At 44.9% G+C, this 23,446-nt stretch overlaps 2 protein-coding genes across 2 annotated transcripts in view; both read left to right on the forward strand.

Moving 5' to 3' along the window:
* The window catches only part of LOC120786470 (C-type lectin domain family 6 member A-like), a 14,492-nt gene extending 7,133 nt beyond the window's left edge, over window positions 1–7,359 (forward strand). The window contains exon 5 of the mRNA XM_040121943.1: window positions 5,769–7,359. Coding sequence (XP_039977877.1) covers window positions 5,769–5,788 — 20 coding nt within the window. The 3' untranslated portion in view covers window positions 5,789–7,359. The remainder of the gene's footprint in view (window positions 1–5,768) is intronic.
* An 8,599-nt stretch (window positions 7,360–15,958) lies between these two features.
* On the forward strand, window positions 15,959–19,772 carry LOC120786918 (lactose-binding lectin l-2-like). Its single transcript, XM_040122707.1, has 6 exons — window positions 15,959–16,022; window positions 16,519–16,608; window positions 17,231–17,395; window positions 18,548–18,699; window positions 18,995–19,119; window positions 19,587–19,772. Exons 1-6 carry the CDS (start codon window positions 15,959–15,961, stop codon window positions 19,726–19,728), a joined length of 738 nt encoding a protein of 245 aa, XP_039978641.1. The 3' UTR covers window positions 19,729–19,772.
* Window positions 19,773–23,446: the final 3,674 nt, after the last annotated feature.

Here is a 23,446-nt window from a genome sequence, read left to right on the forward strand (position 1 = left end):
TCTGGTGATACACATCACCTTTGCTTTCTTGAATGTCCTCAAGATGACCTTCTCCACGCGAGTGTCCTGAAAGACATTTTTCTTTCTTGCTGTTCATCCTCCACAGATTCAGAACGTGTCCCCTTCCATACTGAAGCGGACAGCGTACCAGTTGCCAAAGGTGCTTTCTCCTCGACAACAATGACCTCCAATAACTCAGGTACCTTTGAAGCGAGTGTCACCCTGAGACTGTGAACGATGGCCTGAGTGTTCAGCCACCAGCTCATCAGTGCCATGCAACACTGCACTTTGTTCCATACGTTGGCATAAATGTTAGCGTGTGACTGAAGAACGGACTCTATCGTGCAGGTTTCCTTCCTTCCTGTTGGTCCTGGAATAACCTCAGGCTTCCTCCTATATTCGATGTGATTGTAAAGGAGATCACTAAGTTCTTGTGTGAATTTGAAAACTCTACCACTGAAATTTGCTTCAGTCTCCAAAACACATTGTGATCATTTCCCACTTTGGGTTCTTCGCCAGTCTCTCTGAGAAGCAAAGCGTCAACTCTAGCCATGAGTGACCGCACTGACTGGCGGCTTTCAACTTGGAAGTCGTGGCAGAATTCGGTCTTCAGCTGAGCAACTATGTGATATATAGATGCTTTGATAAACTGCTTTGCGAGAAAGGCCTTTATCTTGTTCCTTATTCTGTAAAAGCCCTGTTTGTCCTTCTGTTTGGATTTTGGACTTTGACCTGCAGCATATCTCTTGTCAAAACTCGTAAACTTCTCAGCAATGAACTGAGAAATGTCATCTGCTGCAGTTTTTATCTCAAGAGAAGATGCAGATCGCAGCAGCTCATACTCGAGGCTGGCACATCTTTCAGAAGAGGGGCTGTGATTTCATTCACCTCCTTGGTAAGTATTTCTTGCATAGTTTCAGAGACCCTTAATGCCACCCACTCTGGGGTTTTTGGTTCCACAGATCTGACGGATAAATGATCTTCCAGCTTGCGTAGTTTCGTGGTGTCCTGTGTATGTATGGAGGTGGCCTGGCTATTTCTCTCTGAGCACGTTTGAGGTTTGTGAAACATTATCCCCCTGGCTCTGGCTGTGCATAACATTTTGGAAGCATGACCAACCATAGCATTGAGTTTGCAGGGGGGAGTGACATGATTTAGAACAGGCTCTGCAGAGCTCGCACCCGAGCAGAAGGCAGAGTTGACACTTTCTGCCACCTCTTTAACGATCAAGTCCCTCAGGAGTTCTAAGCTCTCACACTGGACTTGGTCCTCAAACTCCAGAAACTCAGTAAATCTCTGGGCGAGTGTGCTGCTCACACGGGACAGAACATGCTCCTCTGACGCGACTGCATTTGGGGGCCTGGAAGCCGTCAGCAGGGTTTTTGAAACGCCCGTGATGAGCTCCAGAAGCAGCGCTGCTATCAGAGTTTTCGTGGCATCGTCAGGCACGCCTGATTTTACCAGCTGCCACTGTTCCACTGTGAGCCTCTCTAAAAAAGATGTGATCAGTGGACGAACATCATCCAGTGAAACCTCCTGGGATTGCGGCGTTTCTTTTCTGTCCATGGTGATTATTTGTGTTGTATGGTCGACGATCCTCGGCGTTTTGCGAATTCCTCGGCGTAGTTTCACACTGAGCGGAAACGTTGATTACCTGGGGGCGTCGGCGGGACGAACTTGCTCACATTATGCGGCGAGGCGCCTACGTCACCGCCTACGTCACCGCCTGCAACAAAGCGCTCTAGGGTGTGACGTAGAAGATCAAAGGAACGGACTCTTCGCTGAAAGCCCCGCCCCCATGGAGCGTCGTAGCAACCGTTGCTAGGCACCGGGAGGCGTCCTGTGGCAGGCCCCTGGTTTTCGGAGGACTGACGCAGCGACAGGTGTCAGAACCGGGAGACGCCTGTGTTTGGCCTCTTGTGCCTGAAACCGAAGAATCAGCGATTCAAACTGCCACAGGCAAACGTTGGTCCCGGGTCCTGGACACAAAGCCTCAGCCCTCTTGCTCTCGGCCATGGTTGCTGTAAATCCCTGTATTGTACTGTATCGTTTTTATTATCTAGCTGTCTGTCTATCTCTTTGCACTTAGGCATTTGTACACAGTAAAAACCGTTGATATAGCAGTTTTCAATTATATAAAACATTGTGTCCTGAGATCCTTTACTTAAGTAGTAAAAGTACCGATAACAGTCTGAAAACACTCCATTACAAGGAAAAAAATCCCTGCATTCAAAATCCTACTTAATATTGTGTAAACTAGGTCAAGAGTAAGAGTTGGCCAGTTCTGAATGACATAATTCAACGCTCTGCAGATTTCTCCCAGTTGGATAAATGAAACATTGACATGAACGAATGTTGGTTTGTGTCACCCGACGGTGTCCCATAGCTCCATGCAACCATCGGCATAAGCCATCTTTCATCCAAATGACAACGCATTCTAGTGCAGGATTGCAATGAGGATCCAGACTGATTGAATGAGGTGATCCTTTCTCTCCAAGTCCAGATTCACTTAGTTCGGGCCACACCGAAACCCCCATTTCCAGTGTAAACCGCCCTCTGCTGACAGGTGTGTTTTCGATCACATTATCTTACTCGTTTTCCCGACTTGTTTATAACAGAAGACAAAACATAACCAAACCAAGAAGCAGTGTTTCCATTGTCCTCCCTGTGTGACACTGGAATTTGCTTTGTTGATCACATCCTAATTGGTATAGGCGTGTGGCCAGTGAGGAGGTTTGGTCGCTGAAGTAAACCGGCGAGTGTTGAAGTTACTGTAGTTACTATAGTTTAGAAAAAGCACAAACAACAAAACAGAACTGAGAGCGGGGCCATGGCTAAGATTGGCCCTGCTTCGGCGTTAGTTAAAAGAAAAGGCTGCGTCTCCCTTAATTAATCACCGAGGCCTATCTAATGCACCACCCTGCGATTGTGCAGTGTGACCCAAATCAAGCGCACCCACAATGTCGCCGGTCTCACGTTCAGCGAGGTGCGGCCACCTTTCCGAGGGGAGCAGTGGGGCGGGGAGGCCGAGGGTGAACGACCGTCCAGGTCGAACCTGGAGCGGATCGTGAAGGACTTCGCGGTGCACACGACTGACGGGGCGACGTTCAGACAGGTGGGTACGGCAACGGATCACTGGCAGAGTCAGTGTCCGCAGCAAAACGTCGGAGGCCGCCGCGCCTGCCTTAGTGATGCTGCTGTTCAAAAAATGGCAGACTATTGGATTTATGTGGCTGACTGTCGCTACGTTAAGGCCACGGACACCCGTTGCGGTCTCCGTAGGTTTTGTTTAGCCTTTTGTCTGAGTTTTGTCCTGTTTTCTGGTAAATTGTGATTGAGGCTACGGGGAGACGGTTGCCTCCTTTTTTTCCCCAAAATATGGCGACCATGCGCCGCCATCTTGGTCAGGTTGCTCTTGTAAAGGAGAGAACGTAATCTCAAGCAGCGGTGGAAGAAGTATTCAGACCAATATAGAAATGTACAACCACTCAAAGTCCTGCATGAAATATCCTACCTAAGTAAAAGTAAATAAGCATTAGGAGCAAAATGTAGTCAAGGTATTGAAGTGAAATTACTGGTTTGGTTCCTCTGACCGATAATTTATCAGTGTTGGAAAGTATAATATATTTATCAGCAAAAAGTATATCAATGTGTTTATATCAGTGTATAAAATAATATATCAATGTTCTTTTACTGGCTGTATTGGTACTTAAAGGATCTGAATACTTCCCCCGCCACTGTATATTATTATATATGGCATCATTAGATGATTAGTACTGAAGCATCAGTGTGTCAACAGCATGTTACTGTTGTAGCTGTTGGAGGTGGCTCTAGTTTGAACTAGTTTATATACAGTTTTATGTACAGGGACACCAGATAAACCGGAGGGGTTGAGCGATTATTAATGGGAGAGGATAGAGGAAAAAACAGGGTTCCGATTCACAAATCTGTTTTCAGTTTTGGGACTTTTTCTGTAATCTGTGACTATTGGAGAGATATGTGATTATTTACCGAAATGAAACCGCGTGAGAAGTTTAGAGGGAAAAATCAGCAGTTGGTGGAGCTGTTAACAAGTCCTATCTGAAACTTGACCCGACTGCACACTGAAGCCAACAGAACAACAACAGAAGCCAAAAAGGTCGGAAAGCACTGGTTTAATCTGTGTGTTGTATTTTAATAGCTTGTTATATTATCCATTGTTTTAAAATCCTCATCTTAAAAGTAACTAGTAACTAAAGCTGTCAAATAAATGTAGTGGAGTAGAAAGTGCAATATTTCCCTCTGAAATGAAGTGTAAGGTAGCATAAAATGGAAATTTAAAAAAAGTCCAAGTACCCCAAAACTGTACTTAAGTTAAGTACTTGAGTAAATGTACTTAGTTACTTTCCACCCGATCTCAATTTTTACTGTAACTTCCAACTCTGTTTGAGTCTAACTCAGCTGGAAATGAAGGCCTCATTCGTGCTCCATCAGAATTTCTTCGAGACCTTTGTCTAAATGAATATACCATGAAGTGACAAATCAGTTGTGAGTCAGCAAAACTAAATTTTTTGTTTTATGATTTTCAAAAGGTCACAGTCACCTTTTAGTCACTTATCCATTTGTTAAGATCAAGTCCATCCCACATCTTTAATAATTGAGAAACTCTTCTGTGCGCTCCACAGGAGACAATAGGGAGCCAGAGTCCAGAGTCCTGAAACCAGACAAGATCTACAGCCAGACAACCTGCGGAGGCCACCTCATCGTTGAGGTCATGTCCTGGTCAGAAGAATCATTGGAGCTTCACGGTGGGGAAGCAGGGGTAGGCATCGAGATATGGGGTGCATCGTAAGCCTGGCGGCAGGCTGGATCAGGGTCCTGCGCGTGCTGATCCCTGGCGTTGCAGATTACATCTAGGGACGTGGAATGTGACCTCTCTGGGGCGGAAGAAGCCGGTGTTGGTGCGGGAGGTGGAGCGGTACCGACTTGATATAGTTGGGCTTACAATACTTGAACCGAACTCTCGGAGAGGTGCTGGACTCTATTTTCAGAGTTGCCAAGGTTGAGAGGCGCAGGGCGGGTGTGGGGACACTCCTGAACCCTTCGCTTAGCGCCGCTGTGTTTGAGTTCTCGCCGGAGAACAAGAGGGTCACCTCAATGTGACTGCAGGTCGCTTAGAGGAAGACTCTGACTGTTGTTTGTTCTTATACACCTAACAGCAGGTCGGAGTCTCCAGCCTTCTTGAAGTCTGTGGGTGGGATCTTGGAAAGGACTCTGACATCCACGGGGCGTTCGGAGTAGAGCTGCAGCCGAGCACGTTCAGCTGGTAGGAGACCCCGGGGTAGACCCAGAACACACTACAGAGATTATATTTCACATCTGGCCCTGGCAACGCCTAGGCAGCGACTGCCTTTATTTTAGTCCAATCATAGTCATGTATTGTATAATCTAGTTTTAGTTAAAATTCAACAAAATAAAAGTTTTCATCCTCTTTTAATTTCAGTCTAAATATAGTCAATTATTAGACCTTACCTTTACTTATAATAAAGGACAGTGGGAGGCTGTTTCTAATTTTGTGCTGTATTTTCATATGCAGCACTAGTGTTTTGCCATGGTAACAGATTAAAGTCTTGTTTTTCTCTCCTTCATCTCTGCAGGTTTTGGGAGCTCGACTCTGATACCACGGGCGACAGCAGGGAGCTGTGTGGTCGACTCACCCCGGGAGGCGACTACAGGAGGGGCTGGCTCATCTCCAGATCCTCCAGCGAGCTGAGGAGGATCTGGGAGAGGAGAGGAGAGGAGAGGATAAAATTTGTTCTTCTCTTTTTTTTCTGTTGGTTAATGTTAGCCAATGTTAGCGTGTGACTGAAGAACGGACTCTATCGTGCAGGTTTCCTTCCTTCCTGTTGGTCCTGGAATAACCTCAGGCTTCCTCCTATATTCGATGTGATTGTAAAGGAGATCACTAAGTTCTTGTGTGAATTTGAAAACTCTACCACTGGAAATTTGCTTCAGTCTCCAAAACACATTGTGATCATTTCCCACTTTGGGTTCTTCGCCAGTCTCTCTGAGAAGCAAAGCGTCAACTCTAGCCATGAGTGACCGCACTGACTGGCGGCTTTCAACTTGGAAGTCGTGGCAGAATTCGGTCTTCAGCTGAGCAACTATGTGATATATAGATGCTTTGATAAACTGCTTTGCGAGAAAGGCCTTTATTTTGTTCCTCATTCTGTTCAAGCCCTGTTTGTCCTTCTGTTTGGATTTTGGACTTTGACCTGCAGCATATCTCTTGTCAAAACTCGTAAACTTCTCAGCAATGAACTGAGAAATGTCATCTGCTGCAGTTTTTATCTCCAGAGAAGATGCAGATCGCAGCAGCTCATACTCGGAGGCTGGCACATCTTTCAGAAGAGGGGCTGTGATTTCTGCAGGTTTTGGGAGCTCGACTCTGATACCACGGCTGACAGCAGGGAACTGTGTGGTCGACTCACCCCGGGAGGCGACTACAGGAGGGGCTGGCTCATCTCCAGATCCTCCAGCCAGCTGAGGAGGATCTGGGAGAGGAGAGGAGAGTGGAAAATTAAACAAATTTAATAAATGATAGAAGATAAAAAAGAAAACAACCCATCCACCCTTCACCTCCCAACACAGAGACACACGAGGGGAAACGAGTGGGGGGGGGGGCTAAATCACATCAAGAGAAATCAGAGGAAATTTCCCAAGTTAAAACAACGTGAAAATGCTTTTTAAATGTGTTAACTGCAGAAATAAAACGGCTTTTGGATAGCAGGAATCTAGCTCCACCGATCCCCATCTAACAATCCACTACCGCCTAATTAATCCCTTAGGATATTTGGGTTTTACCGTAGCTTTACACAATCAAGCATAAAGAATAATCCATTTAACTATAATTATAATGTTGATAGAGATTCAGATGAAATGCGCCAAACTGGATTTCAGGTGTAAGTAGGCTGACTAAAATGTGAATTCTAAAAACTACAATAATATACAGTATATTAGATCTTGATCTTAATGATACTACTTAAATAAACACGGCTTAACTGGCTATTGCTCTTAAAATGTCATCGTCAGCCTAGTATTTCCAAGGTCAAGAATCAACTCAGGTGATATAATAACATACATTTTTTTTGTGGTGTCCAAACCATTTTGTGTTTGTATTAAACTACGTTCATCACAATCATCATCAGTAGAGTGATTTTGAACAGTGGTTGAATGTAACTTAACACATTTACTCAAGTAGATTTTGAGGTATCTGTATTTTACTTGAGTATTTCGGTTTTTCTGCTACTTTATATTCTGCTCCAGTACAGTAGTACTCCAGCAGGTGACAGTGTTACCTTTTCAAAATGACCTGCAGCATCATATCTGTTTCCCATATCTGTTTTTAATACCTGACATTTAAACAAATAACACTAAAAAAGGACGGTATATCTACTTACATTTGATCAGCAACAATAGATGTATCTTATTCTGAAATGGTTCAAGTACTATGAGACAACACTGCTGTATTTTCTCTTCATTACACCAAAAATTTGTTCTTCTTTTTCTTTGTTGGTTCTATTGAGACCTTTGTCTTTATTAACTTTTTTTAAAATTTTGTGTTTGTTTTACTGTCCGTGTTACTATTATATGTGAATAGGAAACTAGCGGACAGACAATGAAAAATCTGTGAATGTAGAGTTTTATGTTTGAACTGGTTATAAAACATTGGAGCAAGGGAGCTCTACAGGGTTAATTGTTGTTGCTGGTGCAAATGACTACTGCAAACATATGACTTATCTAACCTAACATAGCTCCCAACTACTTTGGGTCATGACTATAGTTCATTGAATGCTGATGCAAGTGGTTCTCACATGAAAAAACAGTTGCAAAAGAACACACAGTTTTGGTTGTACTTTATACACATGACGTTTATGAGGGAATTTGAAAGAGCAGAATCTCAATCTGAACTGAATATTTATTCTAAAGAATTTTATTTCCTCCGTTTATTGTGGCTGAGGCCAGCGAATTGAACCCTCGCCTTCTAGCTGTGAGTTCATAGTGTTGAGCGGTGAGGTGGCCCTGAGAGCTTGTGTCCTGCCCCAGATCAAGGTAACCTCCTGCTCCACTGGTTTCTGTCCCTCAAAGACAAAGGCCAATGGAGGAGGACATAAGCCGGATGTGAGGCGGGACGGGTCATCTTGAAGGATCAAAAAGACAAACCCCAGACAAGTTTTTCCTTTGAGCTGAGTATTACATTTCACCTACAAGACGCTAAAACGTCTTTCTGCGTCTGTAGATGTTTGTGATAGCATTGCCCAGAGATGAGAAGAACCTGGAGATGCCGCCACGCTCTTTTGACTGTGTCACGTGATGTTTGAAAGAGGAGGCGATGCATTTTTCAACTTCTGGTTCCTCTAAATTGATGGAAACCAGCAGCATCTCTGCAGAGCCCCACTTCTTACACAGGTCCTTGAAAATGGCCTTGTCTAGTTTTTTAAAAGTCTTCGGACTAATACCAAAATTAGTGCCCTCAACCTCGGCCCATGTTTTTTCGAACAAACGCTCAATGATGGCCTCAGATTTTCTGGTGATACACATCACCTTTGCTTTCTTGAATGTCCTCAAGATGACCTTCTCCACGAGTGTCCTGACAGACATTTTTCTTTCTTGCTGTTCATCCTCCACAGATTCAGAACGTGTCCCCTTCCATACTGAAGCGGACAGCGTACCAGTTGCCAAAGGGGCTTTCTCCTTGACAACAATGACCTCCAATAACTCAGGTACCTTTGAAGCGAGTGTCACCCTGAGACTGTGAACGATGGCCTGAGTGTTCAGCCACCAGCTCATCAGTGCCATGCAACACTGCACTTTGTTCCATACGTTGGCATAAATGTTAGCGTGTGACTGAAGAACGGACTCTATCGTGCAGGTTTCCTTCCTTCCTGTTGGTCCTGGAATAACCTCAGGCTTCCTCCTATATTCGATGTGATTGTAAAGGAGATCACTAAGTTCTTGTGTGAATTTGAAAACTCTACCACTGGAAATTTGCTTCAGTCTCCAAAACACATTGTGATCATTTCCCACTTTGGGTTCTTCGCCAGTCTCTCTGAGAAGCAAAGCGTCAACTCTAGCCATGAGTGACCGCACTGACTGGCGGCTTTCAACTTGGAAGTCGTGGCAGAATTCGGTCTTCAGCTGAGCAACTATGTGATATATAGATGCTTTGATAAACTGCTTTGCGAGAAAGGCCTTTATTTTGTTCCTCATTCTGTTCAAGCCCTGTTTGTCCTTCTGTTTGGATTTTGGACTTTGACCTGCAGCATATCTCTTGTCAAAACTCGTAAACTTCTCAGCAATGAACTGAGAAATGTCATCTGCTGCAGTTTTTATCTCAAGAGAAGATGCAGATCGCAGCAGCTCATACTCGGAGGCTGGCACATCTTTCAGAAGAGGGGCTGTGATTTCATTCACCTCCTTGGTAAGTATTTCTTGCATAGTTTCAGAGACCCTTAATGCCACCCACTCTGGGGTTTTTGGTTCCACAGATCTGACGGATAAATGATCTTCCAGCTTGCGTAGTTTCGTGGTGTCCTGTGTATGTATGGAGGTGGCCTGGCTATTTCTCTCTGAGCACGTTTGAGGTGTGTGAAACATTATCCCCCTGGCTCTGGCTGTGCATAACATTTTGGAAGCATGACCAACCATAGCATTGAGTTTGCAGGGGGGAGTGACATGATTTAGAACAGGCTCTGCAGAGCTCGCACCCGAGCAGAAGGCAGAGTTGACACTTTCTGCCACCTCTTTAACGATCAAGTCCCTCAGGAGTTCTAAGCTCTCACACTGGACTTGGTCCTCAAAGTCCAGAAACTCAGTAAATCTCTGGGCGAGTGTGCTGCTCACACGGGACAGAACATGCTCCTCTGACGCGACTGCATTTGGGGGCCTGGAAGCCGTCAGCAGGGTTTTTGAAACGCCCGTGATGAGCTCCAGAAGCAGCGCTGCTATCAGAGTTTTCGTGGCATCGTCAGGCACGCCTGATTTTACCAGCTGCCACTGTTCCACTGTGAGCCTCTCTAAAAAAGATGTGATCAGTGGACGAACATCATCCAGTGAAACCTCCTGGGATTGCGGCGTTTCTTTTCTGTCCATGGTGATTATTTGTGTTGTATGGTCGACGATCCTCGGCGTTTTGCGAATTCCTCGGCGTAGTTTCACACTGAGCGGAAACGTTGATTACCTGGGGGCGTCGGCGGGACGAACTTGCTCACATTATGCGGCGAGGCGCCTACGTCACCGCCTACGTCACCGCCTGCAACAAAGCGCTCTGGGGTGTGACGTAGCAGATCAAAGGAACGGACTCTTCGCGGAAAGCCCCGCCCCCATGGAGCGTCGTAGCAACCGTTGCTAGGCACCGGGAGGCGTCCTGTGGCAGGCCCCTGGTTTTCGGAGGACTGACGCAGCGACAGGTGTCAGAACCGGGAGACGCCATCTTGGCCAGGTTGCTCTTGTAAAGGAGAGAACGTAATCTCAAGCAGCGGTGGAAGAAGTATTCAGACCAATATAGAAATGTACAACCACTCAGAAAGTCCTGCATGAAATATCCTACTTAAGTAAAAGTAAATAAGCATTAGGAGCAAAATGTAGTTAAGGTATTGAAGTGAAATTACTGGTTTGGTTCCTCTGACCGATAATTTATCAGGGGTGGAAAGTATAATATATATATATATCGTCAATAAGTATATCAATGTATTTATATCAGTTTATAATATAATATATCAATGTTCTTTTACATGGCTGTATTGGTACTTAAAGGATCTGAATACTTCCCCCGCCACTGTATATTATTATATATGGCATCATTAGATGATTAGTACTGAAGCATCAGTGTGTCAGCAGCATGTTACTGTTGTAGCTGTTGGAGGTGGCGCTAGTTTGAACTAGTTTATATACAGTTTTATGTACAGGGACACCAGATAAATCGGAGGGGTTGAGCGATTATTAATGGGAGAGGATAGAGGAAAAAACGGTTCCGATTCACAAATCTGTTTTCAGTTTTGGGACTTTTTCTGTAATCTGTGACTATTGGAGAGATATGTGATTATTTACCGAAATGAAACCGCGTGAGAAGTTTAGAGGGAAAAATCAGCAGTTGGTGGAGCTGTTAACAAGTCATATCTGAAACTTGACCCGACTGCACACTGGTTTTTGTGGTTTTTGTGAGACATCAGAAGCCAAAAAGGTCGGAAACCACTGGTTTAATCTGTGTGTTGTATTTTAATAGCTTGTTATATTATCCATTGTTTTAAAATCCTCATCTTAAAAGTAACTAGTAACTAAAGCTGTCAAATAAATGTAGTGGAGTAGAAAGTGCAATATTTCCCTCTGAAATGAAGTGTAAGGTAGCATAAAATGGAAATCTAAAAAAGTCCAAGTACCCCAAAACTGTACTTAAGTTAAGTACTTGAGTAAATGTACTTAGTTACTTTCCACCCGATCTCAATTTTTACTGTAACTTCCAACTCTGTTTGAGTCTAACTCAGCTGGAAATGAAGGCCTCATTCGTGCTCCATCAGAATTTCTTCGATACCTTTGTCTAAATGAATATACCATGAAGTGACAAATCAGTTGTGAGTCAGCAAAACTAAATTTTTTGTTTTATGATTTTCAAAAGGTCACAGTCACCTTTTAGTCACTTATCCATTTGTTAAGATCAAGTCCATCCCACATCTTTAATAATTGAGAAACTCTTCTGTGCGCTCCACAGGAGACAATAGGAAGCCAGAGTCCAGAGTCCTTAAACCAGACAAGATCTACAGCCAGACAACCTGCGGAGGCCACCTCATCATTGAGGTCATTTCCTGGTCAGAGGAATCATTGCAGCTTCACGGTGGGGAAGCAGGGGTAGGCATCGAGATATCGGGTGCATTGTAAGCCTGGCGAAGGCTGGGTCAGGCGCATGTGCCGATCCCTGGCGTTGCAGATTAGCTCTAGGGACGTGGAATGTCACCCCTCTGGGGGGGAAGAAGCCGATGTTGGTGCGGGAGGTGGAGCGGTACCGACTTGATATAGTTGGGCTTACAATACTTGAACCGAACTCTGGGAGAGGTGCTGGACTCTATCCTATTTTCAGAGTTGCCAAGGTTGAGAGGCGCAGGGCGGGTGTGGGGACACTCACGAACCCATGGCCCAGCGCCGCTGTGTTTGAGTTCTCGCCGGAGAACAAGAGGGTCACCTCAATGTGACTGCAGGTCGCTTAGAGGAAGACTCTGACTGTTGTTTGTGCTTATACACCTAACAGCAGTTCGGAGTATCCAGCCTTCTAGGAGTCTGTGGGTGGGATCTTGGAAAGGGCACCAGTTGGGGACTGTAGTTATTCTGGGGGACTTCAGCTCTCATGTGGGCAATGATGGAGAAACCTGGAGGGGGATGATTGGAAGGAACGGCTTGACTGATCTGAACCGAAGTGCTGTTTGGTTATTGGACTTCTGCGGCTAGCCGTGGATTGGCCATAAAAAACACCATGCTCGAGCATAAGGTGGTTCATAAGTATGCTTGGTACCAGAACACCTTAGGCCTAGGAGCAGAACTGTTGACTGATGACCACCTAGTGGTGAGTTGGATCAGATGGCTGGGGAGGCGGCTGGACAGACCCGCCAAACCGACACACATAGTGAGGGTGGACAGGGAACGTCTGGCAGAGGCCACTGTCCATCAGGTCTTTGACACATGCCTCGGCAAAAACTTTGCACGCATCCCACGGGAGGCTGGGGACTGTTCAAAGCCTCCATTGTGGATGCGGCTGTTAGGGGTTGTGGTCAAAATGTCATTGGGTGGTCCCTTGTCACCAAACCTGTTTGTGATCTTCATGTACAGGATTTTAAGGTGCAACCAGGAGAGGGACAATGTCTGGCTTGGGGACCTCAGAATTGCATCTCTGCTTTTTGCAGATGACATGGTTCTGTTGGCTCCATCAGACCATGACGTTCAGCATGCAGTGGGGTGGTTTGCAGCCGAGTGTGAAGAGACTGCTGTGGTGTAAAGGGAGCTGAGCCAAACGGCAAAGCTTTTAATTTACCATTCGATCTACATTCTGGACCTCACCTATGATCATGAGCTTTGGGTAGTGCCCAAAAGAATGAGATCGCGGATACAGGCGGCTTAAATGAGTTTCGTCTGCAGGGTGGCAGGGCTCAGCCTTAGAGATGGGGTCAGGAACTCTGACATCTACGGGGAGTTTGGAGTAGAGCTGCAGACGAGCATGCCCAGCTGGTAGGAGATCCCGGGGTAGACCCAGAACACACTACAGAGATTATATTTCTCATCTGGCCTGGCAACGCATAGGGATCCCCCAGGAAGAGCTGGAAAACATTGCTCGGAAGAGGGACATCTGGACTACCTGCTGCCACCGTGACCCGACTTCAGATAAACGGCAGAAGATGGATGGATGAATGGGGTAGAAAAAATGTGATTTCGTCTTGTATCAAAGATGAATTTATTTCGTAACTTGCGCTGGTTTTTCTTCATATTGGTCTGCAGAACCTTAATAACACAAGGTCAGCCATGGGCAACAGGCAGAGCGAGGAGTTGTTTTTCTTTTTCTACTTTTTTTTGCCATTCCTGTCCAATCTTTCTGCCTTCTCCACCCACACCCTCACTTCCTCGCTCTTACTCTCTCAGCAGGATGACTCTGAAGGCTGAAAAGAGCACAGCGCTTTGGATTTACCAGATGTTTGGTCATGACGGCGGCTGCTCTGACGGATCCGAAACACATAAACAGGACTCCCTTCCATCAGAACAGGTCCAAAGGTTGCTGGTTGCCATCAGCTCGCCCGCTCTAGCTTGTTTTCTTCGGGATGTGAGCAACATAAACGTGACAGGAGGTGAAAGAGTGGCTGAAAGGCATGACTACAAATAGAGCCAGATTGGAACCGGAGTTGTGATGATTCATACATGTTGCTGAAGTACTGCCAGTCAAATATCTGCACATTATTTTGTGGAGGCAAAGGAAAAATATCGTTGCAGGGCTTTTTTACAATGCAGGTCAAATTTGGCGCAGAGTCAGCACAACCTAATGATGTTGATTTCGCACATTGAGACAGTTTTATATTAGTATTTCATATTGAAAACTCTCTAACTTGCTTTTTTGTAGAAAGAAAACTAAATTTGCATTTGTTGCATTCAGAAGAAAAATATGGTCCATGTGTTCTGTGTTCTCCATAACTGTAAAATTGCATTTTGTCAATGCAGGACTGAGTACGATGTTTTAAATTTTGAATTTTCTGCGTCTCTGTCTGTAAGCCGATCCGTTTCTCTGTTCACAAGTCAAACATAAGAGCACCGTGGCTCCATGTCGGACGTGACGTGACACATTGCGACCACGAGCCACCTGACTGCATCGATACAGGGTAACTGTCCCTCAACGTGTCGCCGCGGTAATACTGATGTCTCCTCTGCAACCGGTGGCTTACAGCAGGATTTACCTGTGGACAACTGATCTGATCCTGCCTATTTCCGACCAGCTCAAACCACAAGGCAGAGGCAAACACACAAACACACACACAGACACACACTTGCACATGCTCAGAGCAGATAAAGGGGTGAAAAGAGAGATTGTTGATGTCGAGTTATCTGTTTGTAGCTGCAGTTTCACATTTTTATAACAAAAGAAGTTTTTGTACATTTAAATTATATCAGATAGACTGTTGTCAATCATTTAAATGATTAACTATGGTATTTTATCATATTGTAAACAATACCCTCACTTAACCCTGTGTGTTTGTAAAGCACTTATGAAGTTATTGTATATTATTTGTTTATTATAACCCCTTCCCCTCTAAATTAAACTCAGACTCCATCCCATGTTTCACTCTCACTTTTGTTAATCAAAAGAGGCATCTGTTGTTGCCATGGTGATGGAAATTATCTCTCAGCATCAGGACCACAACATCCGGACTTTTTTGTTTTATTGTTGCGTCTTTCTAGCTGTAAATATAGAATGTATTGTGGTGTGTTCAGTCAACACTATATACAAAACTGTAAAACTTGAAAGGGGAAAAAATGCACTATAAACGCTGTCACATATTTGTAAATAGACATACGTCAGGATGTTGCATAAAACTGTTTAAAATATTTTATGAATTCAAACTGGACTGCAAGCTAAGGTTTAATTTTTAAACATGTTGCGCTGAACAATAACTCCTTTCGAAATGACGTGCATCAACCACTGCGAGGACTCCTGGAGACTCCTCGCCTCACTCTGTTTTGTTATGTAAGACTAAAGAAGACGATCAACAACGTTACTGACATGAACTCGCAATCAGATGCTGCCTTCAACATTGTGTGAATACACTGAGGTGTAATTGCTGGAAAAGGTGGGGTTTAAAGACTCTGCTCCAACTATTCTAGCCAGAAAAAATACTTTGAAATGTTTTAAAAAGTAAAAACATAGACATAAAACAGCAAAGATAAATGAGATAGTTTTAAAATCCCAGATAAAAGTGGGAGATCAAGAAAAACATCAAATATAGACAAGGCTGGATTACCAAGATGGCAAAGTGGGGAAGCTGCTCCGGTTAATGGGGGCTGTGGGGCCCTCCTGCAGGTTGATCTGGAAATGACTTTAGACCCAAATTAGGTGCAGTTCAAGGGTAGATAAAGCACGTGTGTGTATGTTGCTGTATAATGTAACTGCAGCAGCTGCTCACTCCTTCTAACAGGCTTGTTTTGTTATCAGACCCAATTCTGCTTTGCATACGGCTGCAGAGGAGCCAGTATTTTCATATTCACATGTAGTCCTACATCGAACGCTAACCAGAGGAACACTTCTTCTACTCCTGCTTTTTGGAAACAAAAGATTCTGGGTATTAAAACGACATATGGGGACTTAAAGAAACATTCCAACCGAACTATTGTGCACTGATGCAGTAGTTACTAAAACAAAACCTTCACGCCTGTTGATTCTCTGTTGGAGGAAACCATGGGGGTGCACAATGGATCAGCTCTGCTGGAAGAAGAGAAACAGGAAACATCTACAGACAAAAGTAATTTGTTTCTCGGTACAGCCAGATGCGTGCATTTCAACTTCCAATGTTTTTTTAATTTTAAGATACATTTTAACTCATTTTATTAATGAAATCATGATCTTAACACGACAAGTTAAAGGCTTTTCACTTTACACAGAGATCAAGTGCATAAAGTGGGTTTTTGGAGTACCGGCCATCTCTGTGTTTTATAGTGTAGGCTGTTTTACATGAAGACCAATTACTTGCATGGGCAGTGTGAGTTTTACTCATTATTACATCAGCTGATGATTTTATTAACGGCCTGAAGCTGATTTCAGCTTTACTGGCTGAGGTTTTGAGAAGTGCCGCCACCAACCGTGCAGTACAACAAACTTATCAATATGACTGTCTATGTATTAGAATCGCTTTTCAAAATAATGCAGCGTACTGCAAGCCTATGGCCTAGTAAAGGATAGGGTTCACTGCTGGTCTGTTGGACTTGTTGTAATTTCTGTGTTGCTGTGTTGTCTCTCAGGCTGGTTCAGTCAGCACAGGCAGCTGGCCCACTACTTCTCTCTGCTCTGCTTTCTGCTCACCATCGTCAATCTGCTCCTGACTCTCTGCCGTGAGTAATTCATGACACTGTCCTACTAATGGGAACAGGTGCAGTTAACCAAGGGGAGTCATGGAAAAACATCTGAGGTACTTGAGTCATCACTGAGGCTACCTGTATCTCCCCATAAGTCTGGTCTGGTCAATAAATCCCATGAAAAGAAAGGAGAGTCTGTGGCCCGCAGCCAGAAGTCCATTTGTTTCCCGGCTGAACACGTAAATTTTAAAATGAGACAGGCTATGAATGTCAAGTTTCTTTTTTTTTAAAAAAAGGCCCGGTATTTTCCCGAAACAGCTGGTCGCAGTGTTTTTAGCAAACGTTACTCGAACGGGGAGTGTTGTGGTGTTTTCATGGGATTCGTTGGCAGAAGCTTAAACTTCACAGTGTGGATGAGACTGATCACATCTTGACTTTGGCCCCAAGAAAAATCCATTATATCCTTCACTGTGACGCCAGCAGCTGCCACTGTGTCAGAAACGAAGACAACAGTCTTTTCACGTCTTATTTTAGCATGAATCTCTTTACGTGAAGCTTTTTTCAGGGAGGATTAACTCTTTATGTTTCTTCTGAGTGGTCTCATCACTTTGTTTTCTACCCGACACATCCTTTATGTGTGTGTGTCTGTTTACCACAGTGGTTCAGATCAACCTGGTGTTCCAGTCACAGTCGACCCTGCAGGAAACCAAACTGATGGATCTGACAAACAGACTGGGAAAGCTCAACCGGTCGTATCAGCTCCTGTTCTCCCAGTATCCTGCTCTGAACCAGTACTGCCCCGTCAGCAACGCCACCACGGGTGGTGAGTCCTGTGTGTGTGTTCTGGCACTTAAATCTCCTGAGGACCAGTTTTAGTTTCAGAGTGAGCACATTTTGTCCAGTGAGGACATTTCCAAGGGCAGATTGAGGATAATACCTGGTTTTAGGGTTACTGTTAGGATCCGGTTACGGTCAAAGGCAGTGGTTCCCAACCTGAGGGGCGCAGCCCCAAAAGGGTTCGCAGGTTAAATCTTTGGGGGCCTTAAGATCATTTACAGGTTAAGAAAGCAGAAACAAATTGCTGCTCCCCAAAATCATGTTTTCATGAATTTTTTTTTTTTTTTTCAGATTTTCCTCTGATCATTATTTATTTTATTTTATTTTTTTGAATTTCTGGATCATTCAAAGTTTTTCAGACCTTTGGAAAAATTATTCACAGAAGAGAAAAGGAGAAGGAAAGTGTTTGGTTGAACTGACCTCACCTGGTAGACATATGCAACTGTTAAGAGGAGTCAAAAAGTTTGGGGACCACTGGTTTAACGAATGCAGTATGTCAGTTAGTGTCCTCACAAGTATTTTAATCCAAACCTTTGTGTTTTGGGGGACCAGGTGTTTATTTGGGGGGCGGTGGTGGTGATGGTTGAGTTTAAGAGCCAATCAGATTGAACTGTGCATTTTGGATTCAGATAATCAGGTATTCTCTGCTTCTGGGTCCGTTCCAATACATGCAGTGAACATTGTGCATTACCTCCAACTATGTTTTTCCTTTTTACTCCTCAAATACAGTTTTAAGTGACACGATGGTGTAGTTTTCACTCACATACTTAAACAACATTTTGCATGTGCAGATTGATGCGTAATATACAGTAGTTTAATTTAATCAAACACACAATTAACCTTGTCAAAGTCAAAGCTACTGGATAAACATTGGGACATAATTTCGGTGTCGTTTCGATGTATTAAGACAGTTTTGAAACTTTTGGATTAAAAAAGTTCTCTATGATTTCATAATTCATGCATAAAAGGGCAAGAAACACTCATATTGGGATACTTCACAGCAGGAAAATTTCAAATCAGGGCTGAAAGTTGACATTTCTGCCTGAAAAGGTCATCTGGAGCTCGAAGCAGATTAAAACAAACCCGGAGGATAAATTATTTCCACCGTGTCCTCTCCTGTCTCTTTCTCGCTTCTCAGAGCGAGAGTGCAGACCGTGTCCGGCCGGGTGGATTCCTCAGGGAGAGAAATGCTTCTCATTCAGTCAGGACAGAGCCGACTGGATCGGCAGCCAGTACCGCTGCATGGCACTGGGGGGCGCTGTGGCCACGGTCGGGACAGAGGACGAGCAGGTGAACGCGTGCACACTCTGTTCCTGCCCTGTAGTGTTATTTATTCAACACATTCGGATTCATTTTCTTTATCATCAGAGAGAGAAGTTAAGAATAGATTTAAGACGTCTGTGAAATATGGAGACATCTGCAGGAGCAGTCGCTGCCTCAGGTCATCTGAGGGTTTTTTCTTTCACTGTTTTACTGCACACGTGCCACAGTTTATTTTCTTGATTGTGTTCCAGACTGAGAAATGGGGGGGGTCACAAGACGTTCCTTGAAAAAAACGGTGACATTTTCTGACACATTTTTTCAGCTCTTTCTGTGGCAAAAGGCCCAGAGTCTGAGCCAGGGAGACTCGTACTGGCTCGGCCTGAGGAGCAGCGGTGCTGACGGCGGCTGGCACTGGAGCGATGGCTCCTCGGTGGAGAAGAGACCGCAGTGAGTATGGAGGCAGGCGGGAAGTAGAGTTTGGTCACATGTCGCTTGATGACGAGTGACGCCGGGTGAAGATACTAAAGTTTACATCAGCCCCTGACTGAAACATTTGTTTTGCAAAGAAAAAGATTTAAAGCAGATTTAAAAAAAAAGCTAAATTAACTGAGTCTGTTCTGGTTAATAATCAAGAAGTTTCATCCTCGTTCAAACATGGTTCTACACTTAAAATGGAAATAAGTGTAGGACTTTGTCTCTGTGTCGCCGACAAAGTCTGATATATTGTATTTTTATAAATATATTATACTACTGTCAATAAACCAATAAAAAAAACAACAAAATCAGATAGGTAGTATTAGTAGTATTGGAGGGGCTTTTTTTATTTTATTTTGTGCTGTATTTTCATATGCAGCACTAGTGTTTTGCCATGGTAACAGATTAAAGTCTTGTTTTTCTCTCCTTCATCTCTGCAGGTTTTGGCAGCTCGAGCCCGATACCACGGGCGACAGCAGGGAGCTGTGTGGTCGACTCACCCCGGGAGGCGACTACAGGAGGAGCTGGCTCGTCTCCAGATGCTCCAGCCAGCTGAGGAGGATCTGTGAGAAGTTAAAGTAGGAGAAGAGACGAGAGGAAGCGACAGGAGACGAGACGAGGCGGCAGGAAAGGAGGCGAGAGGAGAGGTGAGGAGAGGAGGGGAGAGGATACAAGGAAAGGAAAGAAAGCCAAATTAAATCAAAGGAAGCAACTGACTAATGGACAAAATGTCTGAAGTGTGCGTAACAGCCTGCATAGCTTTTGATTTAAATGCTTTAACTGTGCAATAAAGCGTTCTACTCTCTAAAATCCTTCTTATTTATTTTATATTTGGTTTCCACAGCAGGGTCTCAGCTCCACTGATGCTCATGCACTACTCCACCTGCCACTAGTTACTTCGGTTTTTTTTCCACATTTGCTGACTCACATTTCTCTACGGGGAGTTCCCTTTTTTCCCGACACTTCACGCCGTGGACTCAGCAGCGGCCAGCGTGGACTATAACTGCTGATGGCGTCTCATCGCTCTTGACTCAACGTGCGCGCAGCCACCGCGGCTGCTCAGCCGCCACCAAACCTCTGCGTATTTACAGTCCACTTTCGCGTCTTCACGTGAATGTTGTAAAAACCTAAAACGAAACACATGTTCGCTGCAAATTAGACGGCGATTTCCTGCATTCTGCTGCATCTAAAAAGAAGTTAACAAAAAAGTGGACTGTGCCTATTTTTATTCCTTCATGACCTCTAATGGAAGACTTGTGCAAGGTGGGCAAAGGGGGCAGATGAGGCTGAATCCAGAACATTTCATAATTGCGTGGGAAGAGAGGTTCACAGCCCGTCCCAGGAAGGCGCCCCGCTTCGCCTCCGCCTCACCCTCCATTCCCCAACCCCATGGGGGAATCCCTGTCCTCGTGACGGTGGGAAGCTTGGGATCAGACGTCCCTCTTGGCCTCAGTGAACGCCAGATGTCAGGGATGGATCAGGTTGCAAAAATAGATTCTTTCCCGGGGGACTATCGCCGTTTCTACATCGGTGGCTATTCTCTACATGTACAATGTGTTAGGGTGAATACGTAGAGTTTTGTACGTCATTGCTGGAGTTGCTTTGGTTTTTCTGGGAATTACCACGTTGCTCCCCGCGCCACGCGTCCGGCAGGTGACAGTGTTACCTTTTCAACCGTCGCCCGTAGCGTGGTAGTTGTTCCCCGACGTGCCCTGCGAGGGAGCAGCCCGAGACTCGAGAATCAAGCGGGATTTCTGCGTGAGGGCTTTTTCATAGGAATCCCGTGCTCCCTGCTTCGATTGTTTTTAACCGATTGACCTCTGTCGGCCATGTGTTATATATGAGGTTTTTTTGAACCAGCGTTAGTTTTATTCCTCACAAAGGGCGAGTTTTCAGCTGAGCGTTCAAGTTTGGCCCATCACCGACTCTCCAGCCAAACCTGCTTCATGTCGCGTTAGAACGATCCGTTGTGAGCAGTCGAGATGCGCCGAACTCCGTTCGGGAAAGCAGCGTGTTTGTAACGTTCCCTCTGTTGCCTTTGAACGCACGGCTCGGAGAGCGCAGTTGGAGGTTTCTCACCGCGCAGTAGGGTCATCTGGTAAATTCGGCACGGAGCGCAGTCATCAAGACCTTTCTGAAACTGAGCCAATCGGAAAGTTTAACATTTAGTCCCTGGTTACCCGGTGTTTTGGGCGGTGTGAATGGTGCGTGCATTGAGATGCAGATCCACTCGCTTGCTACTTGTTTGTAGTTTAGAGCTGAGCCGATGAGTCTATTAATCGATTAGTCGACATGACAGAAAAACAGTCTGCAGCTATTTTGATAATCAGTTACAATCGTTTCAGCCATTTTCCGAGCAACAATAGTGGGAAAATGCCAAATACTCTCTGGCTCCAGTTTCTTGACTGAGAAACGTTGCTGCTTTTCTGTTTTCTGACACTTTAAACTGAACATTTTTGAGCTTAGGACTTGTGATTGAACAACAACGAGACGTTTGAAGACGTCACCTCGGACTCTGATTGACTGCGACGGGTCTTTTATTTATTTATTTATTTACATTTCATAGACCGCAACGATTCATCGATTAAACGAAAAAATAATCAGCAGATTGATGGAGGTGAGAGTTATCATTAGTTCGCGGCCCTGGCGCAGTGTGATCGCATGGTGTCGGTCCTCCGCGGATCTCCAGCAGCGGAAGATGTCTGATCCGATCCGGGTGCAAAGCAAGGACTAGGGGACGGCTCCGTCCGACGCCCGATCACCAGACACCAACCAGACACGCGACCGCTCCCAGAACTACCCGGGTAAACAAGACCACCCGCCTCACACAGTTTACTTCACTGCCATATACTGTACGTGGCTCTCGAAGTTGAAACCGTATCCGGACGGTTAATGGAGGAGTCCGTGTCGCAGTCGCAGACTCCTTCAGGCCTCATCGTGCCTCTGAAGTAGAATCCATCTGTGTGTTTCCGTGAGTCAGAGCCATGCTGGGCCGCTTTCCCCCTCGAGCTGGATCCAACCTGAACTTTTAGCCAAAGCAGGTGAAGAGAGATGCATCTGCCTCGGAGTCGCTCTGCTTTGCTCTTCAGCTTCGTCCGCCTCCCCCTTCACTTTCCTCCTAAACGTCACCACAGCGTTTGGCTTCTGTGCTCTTGCACCCGTGTGTTGCGCGTTGTCGCGTTTGCTGAAACGAAGAGTGGATCAACAACTGCGAAATTGCGACTGCAGATTAATTGTCAACCGTTTAGATAATCGATTTGATCGTTTAAGCCTCCAGTGGACATTCTCTTGCTTTCGTTTTCTCCCTTCTCTTGGCTGTTTTTTCTTTTCTTCAGAGAAGAAACACTGACTTCGAAGTGACTTTTTCTCCTGTTCTAAGCCATCCCAGTAACGTCCCGTTCGAATTTGATGTTTTCACAAGAAACAGGATGGGTTGAAACTGCAGAGGAATCCGAATCATTTATCTTTTGATCCAAGAAAACGCCACCAGCGTTCCTGAAAGGTATGGAAACATTCTGAAGTACATAAATTTGGAAGTATTCAAGTGTTGGATAATTGCCCTCTATTCAAATAAACACAAAAAGCGAGACTAACACTAATTTTTTGGCTTGTCTCATGGTTTTGTGTCTTAGATATAATGCCGTAGAGATTAGTTGTTGTTTTTTTGTGCTAAACTTTGTAATGATGTAACAAGATCAAGGTAAGGGCTACATTTTTCAGGTTACATGCCAAAAATATGTCACGGAAAACAGCATAAGAAAAAAAATCATCAGAAAAAAAATCAAGTCAGTTTATTTATATAGCCCCCAAATCACATATCCGCCTCAGAGGGCCTCGGCGTGAGTACAACACACAACACACAACACAGTTATGAAAGCGGAAAAAAAAAGTTTAAAGAGGAAAACAAAAGAGGAGAAACCTCAGCAGGAGCGACAGAGGAGGACGCCGAGAAACAGAATGGCAACATTTAGTAAATGTCGATTTCTTCATTGATTTGGAGTCAAGCAAATAGTTTTAAAAAGGAACAGGACAAAAGCACAAGAGCAGGAGTCGAGAGAACCGTCTCGGCACAGGGTCCGTTTAGTCGCCGTTTCGGAGCTTTTGATCATATCGCTTGATCTTCACCGGCAGATGGGGTTTGCCTACTTTTCTGGGCTGAAGGCTAAAGTTCGACCTTGACCTTGGGAAGAACGGATGAGAACACGGTCTCGGGCACGGGGTCCGTTTAGTAGCTGCTCCGGAGCTTTCGGTCACTGAATGCAGTTTAGTTCTGTTTGCTGCTGGGAAACTGCTGCGTATA

Source organism: Xiphias gladius, chromosome 24, assembly GCF_016859285.1.
Source record: "Xiphias gladius isolate SHS-SW01 ecotype Sanya breed wild chromosome 24, ASM1685928v1, whole genome shotgun sequence".
NCBI classification, from domain to species: Eukaryota; Metazoa; Chordata; class Actinopteri; order Istiophoriformes; family Xiphiidae; genus Xiphias; species Xiphias gladius.